Genomic DNA, 10,014 nt, shown 5'->3' with positions numbered 1-10,014 from the left:
TATTATTGCGAATAATGCGACTGAGTTGTAAACGCAATAGTTAAAACTCGCATTTTGTAATATTTTAACTGAATTTAGCATGACTTTTCTCAACATCGTTAAAATTAAAATCGCATTCAAGTGTAAAATGACAAAATCGCAATAATAAATGCACGCAATAATTTCTGAATTTACAGTACATGGTGGTGTAGGTCATGTAGGTGTTAGAAATGTATAAAATTATAAAATATGATATTTTTTTTGGTTCAATTGCAATCATTAATGAAAGTGAATTGTTTAAATCTCTTAAAAAAAATAAAATCAAAAATGTCAAAAATCAAAATAGTTTAAAAAAGATTTTTGATCTTTCAATACCTTTTACTTCAAATTGTAAAAATGTGATACAAATGTAAAACATTGTTATACATGTCATGCATGTACAGATTAAGAGATGTTTTTTAGTTATCACCATAAGTTTATTTTTGGAGAAAAAACCAAGCAAATATTTTTTTAAATTATCATTTAAATCTAACAGACATATTTTGATAATGAACGAACATATATACATGATATACATTTGTAATGATACAATGTATCTTTAGACATAATTCTCTTTAGTTGTGTCACCACCATTCAACCGGAAATAATCTGTATCATCGCTTCCTGGTGACCTGTTGCTTTTCTTGTTAGGCACGTATGTATCTTTGAATATTTTCCATAAATTTACCACAAGATCTGTCAGAACCATGTCAGAAGAATTCTTCCCGATGACTCGTAAAATGAAAACACCATCATCACGTAAATAGGTCTCCACGAATTTCCTAGCTAGTTTTTTGTCCATACCAGTTCTAATTTCATGTTCCATTTTCAAATATTTTTTAACGTACTGTAACTTTTTTTCTTTAAAGGTACAATAGAACACCCACGAAAAATAGTTGATGAATGTCAAAACGGACACCAAAAACAACCAAAACCATATAAAAATGAAGATCTTCTCGTTGAAAAGATTTATTGGCAGAACACATTGGATTGTGTACCTTTGAACATTGTTTAACTGTCGAATCTGGAAGTCACATAAAGTTACTCGAGGAAATCTTGGAGACTCTTTCCATTCCCCATTACTTAACAAATAATCTAAAACTTCAAAGCCGAAAACATTGTAATCCATAGCCATGAAGGCATTGAGAAGAAAGAATTGCCCAACCACATTGGCACAATACAGCATTTTAATGAAAAGGTAGTACCCAGTTAAAAATGTTCCGTCACGCTTACCATAACAGAAACAAAAGATATTAGAAAATCTATGTCGAATACGAACTAAAATGTTGCTATGGTAATCTTGTTGGCATTCAATCCATCGGTGAAGGTATTTTGCAATTTGAGAAATATTTTTAGTCCGATCATCAGGAGAAGACATCAAGGAAGCATTTGACATACTGACAATCTTATTCATATCAATGCCCGAATATCCGTTTAGCAGACGCCATGCGATATTGGGTACTTTAAATAGGAAGGCCATGAACATGAGGATTATGGGTATCCATTGATAATACGTAATCTCTTTATTCTGTCTCATTTCAATATGTTCTGGAATGGTATCGTCCATCGGAATGTAATAAGTATTTGAAATCCAGCAGGTAGATTTGGCGTAAGCTATACGGGCAAATGAGAACTCCCCGGGCATCCAACAATGGATCGGATCACCGACATACTGTGCTGAACTGACAATAATAGTAAAAACTGTCAGGAGGACGACACTCCATATATGGTTGATTCTATCTATCCAGTCATCGTCTGCTGATCCAGTCAACCGTGACCAACTTGCCAGGCCACCTAACGCTCCTCCAATCCTGTAAAAAAAGGAAATGAAAAAAGTTTCACATCATCACAGTCGAATTACAGTACACATTTTCATGTCATTTTTATGCTTATACAAAAAAGTTGGCAATCCCGCATCATGCTTAGACCCAAATAATTCCTCAATTCTAAGACTTGTACATGTAATATTTATGCAAAGGGGAGATACATGTAATATTCATATTTTGTTTTCTATAAAATTTATATCTTTTTAATTTTATCATTTTGTTTATTCCTTTGTTGTTTTTTCAATGAATTTGTACATTGTGTATTGTATCTTTGATTTTCCTTTCTATTTCATATAATAGGCCCCTAAAATTTGCTATGAATTATTCCAACAAGAGATCCTTCAAATGCTTTGACAAAATGTTTGAGTACACACCTGTCATGCCTGTGGTTAAATATGAATATATTGTTTGTGCTGTTCCCATTCACTGCGCTTAAACGGCCGTGGGTAACTTAAGTTACCCACAGCCCAAGATGGAGCCGCCTGGCTTTGATTGGGAAGTTTGCTCCTATATAATTACAATACCATGAATACAAAAGAAATGTTCAGTAATTAAAAAGTTATATAAATCTTTTAGGGAAACTCTGCAATGTAAAACGTGGTTTGTTACTACAAAATAAACAATTACAGCACGATTTTCCAAAACACTTAAGTTATGATGTCCGTAACTTCAAAACAACTTGTCCGTAACTTTTTTTCTTATACCAATAGGGATGTCCGTATATTTAGCATGATTTCAGTAACTTCCAAAGAATCTTTATTCATAGATGTAATTATAAAAAAAAAGAAATGATAAATAACAAAAATACCAAACTCCTAGGAATATTCAAACGGGAATCCCTTTATGGAATGGCAAAGCCAAAAGCTCAATTTAACACACCAAACGAATGGAAAACAACGGTCATATTTCTGCCTTGGTACAGGCATTCAAAGTTAAAATTACAAAAGTACTGAACTCTGAAGAAAATTCAAAAAAGAAAGTCCCTTATCAAATGGAAAAATGCAAAGCTCAACCGAATGCATAACTACTGCCATTTCCTGACTTGGTACAGGCATTTTTTGTTGTTGAAAATTGTACGGCAAAATTAATGTATCTTACATTCTGCTGGCTTTATAGATTGTTAACTGCTTAAGGTTTAGATGATAAATCATGACATACAGGTTATAAAACTCACCATTTCCAGTTGTAGAAATCACATTAAAAGTGAACATATGAAAATGACCTTAGGAGAACAAGTTCGGAGGTCTATCCTCAGCAGAAATATATACATAGATGAATCAGTTCAAGCCTTTAAAGAAGATATGTATGATTTGATACCCAATCTTATTGAATCCCTGAGGTCAATGAAACTTTAAGAAGATTTTAAATCAACTTTCATTGCTACAATAAACTGAATTCTGTTCAACAATATAGCCTTCCATCTATTCCTTGATATTGGCATTTTTTTTCTCACATTCAATAAACCATCACACTAGATATAGAGAAGAGACCATACTTTTTTGGCTAACATTTCAAATATTATTTAAAGGAAAGGATATCATTTTTTTCCGCGGCTACACCGACCAAGGACCCATCAGTGAACAATCTATAAAGCTTGATGAATGTTAGATAAATTTCGCCGTACTGTAAGATCCCGTTTTATCCCTGGAATGATTTTTAAAAAATTTAACGGAAAATCTGTTACACTCTGGTTTGCTTTTTTCTCTTGTTTAGTTTGAAGAATATCGTTTTTGTAAAAATCTATGCAATAATTCAGGGGTTTGTTAGTGTTTATTGTCCTTTAAGTGTTGAAATTGTTAATCTTACTATTTTGAAAAAAAAGTTACCCACATCCAAAAATAAAGTTACAGACAGTCTGATTAGTTTTGACTTAAAAGTTACGGACATCTTATGCATTTTTTAAAAGTTGGCCTCACGCTAAAATTAAGTCAAAATTAACAAATTTGTAGTGATGGTAAGTGATTTCTGTATTCAAAAATCCTATCAATATTTACATAAATCATGAAAAACGTTGCAAAAAGTAGATTTCGTATCAAATATCATCTCAACAAGTTTATAGTCCGCCATCTTGGGCTGTGGGTAACTTAAGTTACCCACGGCCGTTTAAGCACAGTGCCATTGCACTCCCGCATCATAAGCTTTTTACTATGAATTAGCTACCAGATATTATAGAACGATAACGTCAGAATATAAGCATTTAACAGGAAAATACATGCTTTGTAAAACAGAAAAATCATCACAAGGAAACGCAAACAAACGATGCTAAAATGTGTTATATAAGCCATGTTTTGTATACATATATAACATGTATAAGACATATAAATACTTTTGACTTATCATTTAAATTCCTCCAAACCCATCTAAAAGTAATTGTAAATAGTTTTAGCTGCCACTTATTCAGTTTGCTCTGTTCTTTTACGTCAATTAATTTAATAGAGCGTTAATTTATGAGAACGGCAAATAATGCCTTCACCTAGAGCGCTTAAGTCCAAAACAATTGCTGCATTTGTCCTATTAGAATCTAAATAATTCATGGGGGCTTGAATATATCGTGATTATCCTCGGGTTATCCCTTTGTGCCATTATTTTACCCCTTGCTATCGCTCAGGCTAAAATATTTGTCATTAAGAGACAACACATGGTAAAATCACGATATATTCAAGCCTCCATGAATTATTTCTTAAATAACCATAATATTCTGACGTCTATAAATTTCCTGGCTGTGCTTCATCAATAAAAAACATGGTAATTTTTTGTTTTCAACTATTTTCAAATTCATTGAATTATATTAATTTATCATGTTTGGAAAAAATCAACATTTAATATGGATCTATCAACATGATCAAGTAGACCTATAACATGTTTAATAGGAGTACCTTCATCATGAAAAATGGTAAATAATCTTGTCGAAAGACATTTGACATTTGAAGGTAATTTGGTTGCATAACGTAAACGATAACAAAATAAATGCATCATCACTTAACATATGATATGCTTAACGTTTTTTTACCAAAGTAAACAGTACAACAGATTAATATTTGAGAAGTGATGAATCATGTAAAAATTACCAGAAGCTGAAAATTACCAATTCAAGACTGACGTTACAAGCATTTCTGGCGGTGCCCTTAACCTGAACTATCAGGCTTCAAAAAGCTATTTTCTGCTATGATAGAGTGGGGGTCTCATTGAGTTCTGACCCCAGATCCTGCTTACTTTTTGGTCAGATTCCCGTATCCTGCTTACACTATGTTACAAGCAACTTTTTTTTGTAATTTTCTGTGTCCCACTAGACTTCATTTCCTGTTTTTGCAGCACAACAATTTAACTTTCATATGTCACGCTTAAAAAAAATGGGCAATCCCACATCACGCTTAGACCTCAATGAGACCCACAAGTCTAGAGTCACATAATTTGTTAAAGGTTTTAAGTTCTTTGGCAAAATATCATTCTTGTGATTCATCAAGTCTTAGAATTATCCTGATTGGTAACCACTTTATTCTGGAAAAAAAATTAACAGGATTTGTCACAATCAAGTCACAGGCACTTGTTTCTGTCAATATGGGGTTTTCTATCCATACCCGTACGAAAATGTGATTACGGGTATGGATAGAAAACTCTATATGATCCAATATTGACAGAAAAGAGTGCCTGTGAATCAAGTCCATTATTTTTATCGTCGTAAAGAAAATACATTTTATCGCTGAAACAGAAACATCATCTGGCATTTTTTCCCCCCATTTAATGATTTAAGCGTTAATGATATTCATTTTGACAGTTACCTTATTCAAGGGCGGTAAAGGGATGTGATTGCACGAAAAAAACGTGAAATAAGACATAATTTCACGTTGATCATGAAATAATTTCTGTAATGAATTGAACGTGGCACGAAAAATAAATACTTTTATGTGAACCTTTTGTGACTGAGTCACTGTCTTCTTGTATATATTAACTCTTTGTTTTACTTGATATTCCCAATTTAGTATACACATTTATGATATAATTGGTTTACAGCTTTTTAAAAAGTATTTCTTGACGATCCCTGCCAAGTGTTTGAATTTTATTTGAAAAATACAGAGCACGAAAATCAAGACTCATGCACGTAAAATTAAATAAGCAGAACACGTTGAACGAGGCACCAGTCTTGCACGACTGCACATCAAATAAAAAAGTAAATACACATTGAACGTGAAAAAAACCCACCGGAGATCACGTTGCATGAAAATAACCCTTTACCTCTTATTCCCACATCCATGACATCATGTTCTTATAATTTTTTTATGTCCTATAAGGCTCTATAGTGGGTCTTATTGGGGTCTAAGGAATCCGGGTCCGTTCGCGCCCATTCACCTTCGCACCCACTCATGTTCGCCCCCTTTCACATTCGCACCCTACATGTTCGCACCCAATTTTAATTGATTTTGTGTTTTATTAACTTTGTAATCAAGTTTTGGCAAGTAGTATTCTTATAAGTGTAATTGTTTTCATTTTATCAAAATAAAGTGAGACATCATTTTTTTGTGTTGAATAAATCTTAATCATGGTTTGGATATATAGTGTATTGTTAAAAAAATTAATATTCCTTTCCAAATAAAGTGGGATTCTGTCAACGTTTTATTTTGTGTTGAATAACTCCTAATCATGTGTTGCATGGTTAGTGTTTTGCTATAACTTAAGTTCTTTGTTTCATTGACTTGTTTCAAAATGAGGTGAGATTCTGACTACGTTTTTTGTTTGTGTGTTGAATACATTTTATCATGTTTGATATTTTGGTTATAATAAGGAATTACAATTCCTTGGTTATAATAGCGTATTGCTATGTTTTTATTTTTTCATTGTTTCAGATCAAAGGGACCAAGCTGTTAAAAACAATTATCTTTTGTGTTTTTCTTCAATCTTTTACTCATACCAAGCTACAAATACATTCAGTCTTTACACGAAAGCAATTAAAAACAAGAGGCTGTCACAACGACAGCAAACCGGATTTATTAGCATTTATTTGTGTCCTGGCAATATCACAAGAACCATTACTGATGATTGGTGAAAGTTAAAATTGTCAATATCAAATTTGACCTCTATTTTGTCATCAGTATCAACATATTAAAATTTGAAAAGCTTAGATTGAATGGTTTGTGAGCAAATGCAACAACGTGAATGGAAACACCATTTTACGATCTTTCAAGAACCATAACTCCTGAACGGTAAAAGTCAAAATCGTCATTATTAAACTTGACCTCTATTTTGTCATCAGTAACAACATATTTAAATTTGAAAAGCTTTGGTTGAATGGTTCATGAGAAAATGCACGGACACGACTGGAAACGCCATTTTTCAATCTTTCAAGAACCATAACTCCTGAACGGTAAAAGTCAAAATGGCCATTATTGAACTTGACCTTCATTTAGTTGTCAGTAACAACATATTAAAATTTTAAAAGCTTTGGTTAAACGGTTCTTGAGTTAATGCACGGACAACCTTTGATTGCCGCCTGCCCGACCTACCAACCGACCGCCCGCCCTGCGGCCCGCTGAGCATCCCCAATTTAATAACCGACATTTTTGTCACAAAAATCTGGTTAACAACAATCAGGATTTTCCAATTATTCAACTGGAATTTGAATTAAAATTGGGCGCGAACGTGTAGAGTGCAAATCGACCTTGGGTGCGAACATGCGAGGTGCGAACGTGTAGGGTGCGAAAGTTTATTGGGCGCGAACGAACCTGATACCGTTACCAGGTCTAAGCGTGACGCGGGATTGCCACTTTTTTTTGTAAGCATGACGCATGAAAGTCAGATTATTGTGTCGTGAAAATGGGAAATGAGGTCTAGCGGGACCCAGGAAATGACAAAAAGATGAGAATTGCTAACGTACATAGTGTGAGCGGTACGGGAATCTGACAAAACAGTAAGTGGGATCCAGGATCGGAACCCCCCAATAAGACCCCCTCTGTATGATACTTTATGGGTTTTTTCCCAGTTCTTTTATGTTTTATGTTTATAGGTTTTAGTAACTTTTTTGTATTTTAATTATTAAAGATGATGTGCTTTGGTGTCCAACAACTTACATCCTTCAGAACTTTCAAACAAACCAGTGATGATGAAATCAACGTCCCAGCATGCAGCAACCCTCCATCAGCAGCTTGTGAGCTTCATGTCGCATGTGGTGTGTATGGAAATTTTTTTTACTAATGTTGCTATTTCAATATTTTGCATCTGTTAATGAAAGAGAAGCTGTGTTAAATGATATGATGATGACAAAGACGATTACAAACAAATGAGGGTAAATGAACAAAAAAACGTGTCTTTGTTTACCATTAAATGTCAACTTCATTCATTCGTCGCGCGCTTTCATCACGTGATCAGAAGCATGACTTTGCAGTGCAATCTTTTTTGCATTTTTTTTTCCGTACTAAATAAAATAATATAAAAATAGACTAAAGTCTATGATATCGACTCTGTATATGTTTTATGAATTTCTTGAAATTTTGGCAAGTCTTCTTCTTCTTCTTCTGATTGTAACCGGAGGGGTTTTACGTTGCGTATTTTCTGTGTCAACTTTTACATATTTTACCCCAGTTTGTATAAAGAGTAGGTATCGGAATCCTGATCGAGTCTCTGATCCTTCATATTCAGTGGCATTCATTGTATGACTTAACACTAGAAAATATGATGAGGTCTGTGCAAGACCAGCAAGACTGAAGATAGACATTTTGTTCTATTTATAACAATGTCATCTTACAGTTAGTGGTAAGGTCTGTGCAAGACCATCAAGCTTTCTATATGTAAAGCTATACTGCAGAGTGACTAGTGTCAGCAAGCAGTGTTGCATAGTTTTTCTTTCATAAAAACACTTACCGTAAAATAGTCTCTTTAATAGACTTTGGCTCTCTAAATGATTAAGCAATTAAAAAAAAAAAAAAAAAAAAAAAAAAAAAACTTTTTTACATATAACTCAGATCTAATTTTACAAGAGCAAGATAAATAGAAAAGCTCTATAAGTAAATGATCAGTTGCAAATTTATCAAAATCTGTGAATATCTTCAACAAATTAAAGCACAATAAAGTAAATAAATATTATGACATGTAAAACAATTATTTTTATCAATAATTTATATTAACAGTAATATTTAAATGTTTATTTCACACTGAGACTACTATAACACTGTGTTATAGTAGTCTCAGTTTCACAACAGTCCATTTTCAAGGGAAGTAATGTTGTTCTGAAAACTGGCTCTCCGCCACATTCCTCCCAACTTAAAAACTGAAGCCATGAAGTTTAAAAAACAAGGCAGGTATGAATGGTTCTAAATTCTCCATTTAAACACAGCGATATTCTTTCACATACATTATTTCACAGTATCCTTTTTATATTGCACACGAAACACAATCGAATTCCTTCATCATTCTAACACTAGAAATGCTGATCAGGTCATCTCCAATATTAGTTCTAACACACATATATTATGTCATATCATCACCCTCACTGAATACAAGTGCTGAAAAATTGAACAACAAAATTAAACAAATAGTTACACTGAATCGTCACCCAGTAAACTGTTGTCAAATGCTATGGAAATTGTGCAACTGCCTAAGAAGTAGATATTCTGTATGAGTTTAAGAGACATTTACTATAGAATAAAACAATCATGCCGCGACCAGCTCTTTTTAACAGGCCCTAGCGATATAAACGTGAGTCAGAGGCTCATATTGGCGTTTTAAAACACGTCAATCGTGCCGAAACAATCATGTTCGCAACCTAGCTTATATCTACATAAACATAATAATCTTGAAGCAAGTAAGCATAAAATAAAATGATGTAAGCGACGACCCTTTAGATGGACCAAAAGGATACAACAATGTTGTTCCTGTCGATTCATACACATTCATCTTGAGCTATATATAATAACTGAATGTATTAAGACAATATGAACAAAATATGCCATTCTAACTAAACAATCTAAGCTTTACTTTCATTTAAAGTATTTAAAACTTCATCATCTACATACAGTTACAGCTTCATTATTATTGAAGATTACGAACTGTTGCATGCGCGGACTCGGTATATGATTAAAAAATATGAACAAAAATTTATCTTTAACTTAGTAGAATACTGTCTGTGTGTAATCAAGATCTTTACTTTTTTCCTCGGTTTTACCAGAGACATATAATACAA

General features: G+C 33.2%; 1 protein-coding gene across 3 annotated transcripts; it reads right to left on the bottom strand.

The window, feature by feature from the left end:
- Nucleotides 1–384: 384 nt before the first annotated feature.
- LOC134719753 (innexin unc-9-like) lies at nucleotides 385–9,996 on the bottom strand. Of its 3 annotated transcripts, none has more exons than XM_063582713.1 (3): nucleotides 9,979–9,996; nucleotides 7,907–8,054; nucleotides 385–1,829 (listed from the first exon to the last, which is right to left on the bottom strand). In XM_063582713.1, coding segments are annotated over exons 2-3 (1,254 nt in total). In that variant the 5' UTR covers nucleotides 7,909–8,054; nucleotides 9,979–9,996; the 3' UTR covers nucleotides 385–577. The 3 variants fall into 3 exon arrangements, with proteins under 3 accessions (XP_063438783.1, XP_063438780.1, XP_063438781.1); XM_063582710.1 differs by lacking the exon at nucleotides 9,979–9,996 and adding an exon at nucleotides 8,154–8,227; XM_063582711.1 differs by lacking the exon at nucleotides 9,979–9,996 and adding an exon at nucleotides 8,154–8,182 and having other exon boundaries at nucleotides 7,907–8,072.
- Nucleotides 9,997–10,014: the final 18 nt, after the last annotated feature.

This window comes from Mytilus trossulus, chromosome 5 (assembly GCF_036588685.1).
Source record: "Mytilus trossulus isolate FHL-02 chromosome 5, PNRI_Mtr1.1.1.hap1, whole genome shotgun sequence".
Lineage (NCBI taxonomy): Eukaryota > Metazoa > Mollusca > Bivalvia > Mytilida > Mytilidae > Mytilus > Mytilus trossulus.
This window is presented reverse-complemented; position numbering and strand designations above follow the sequence as displayed.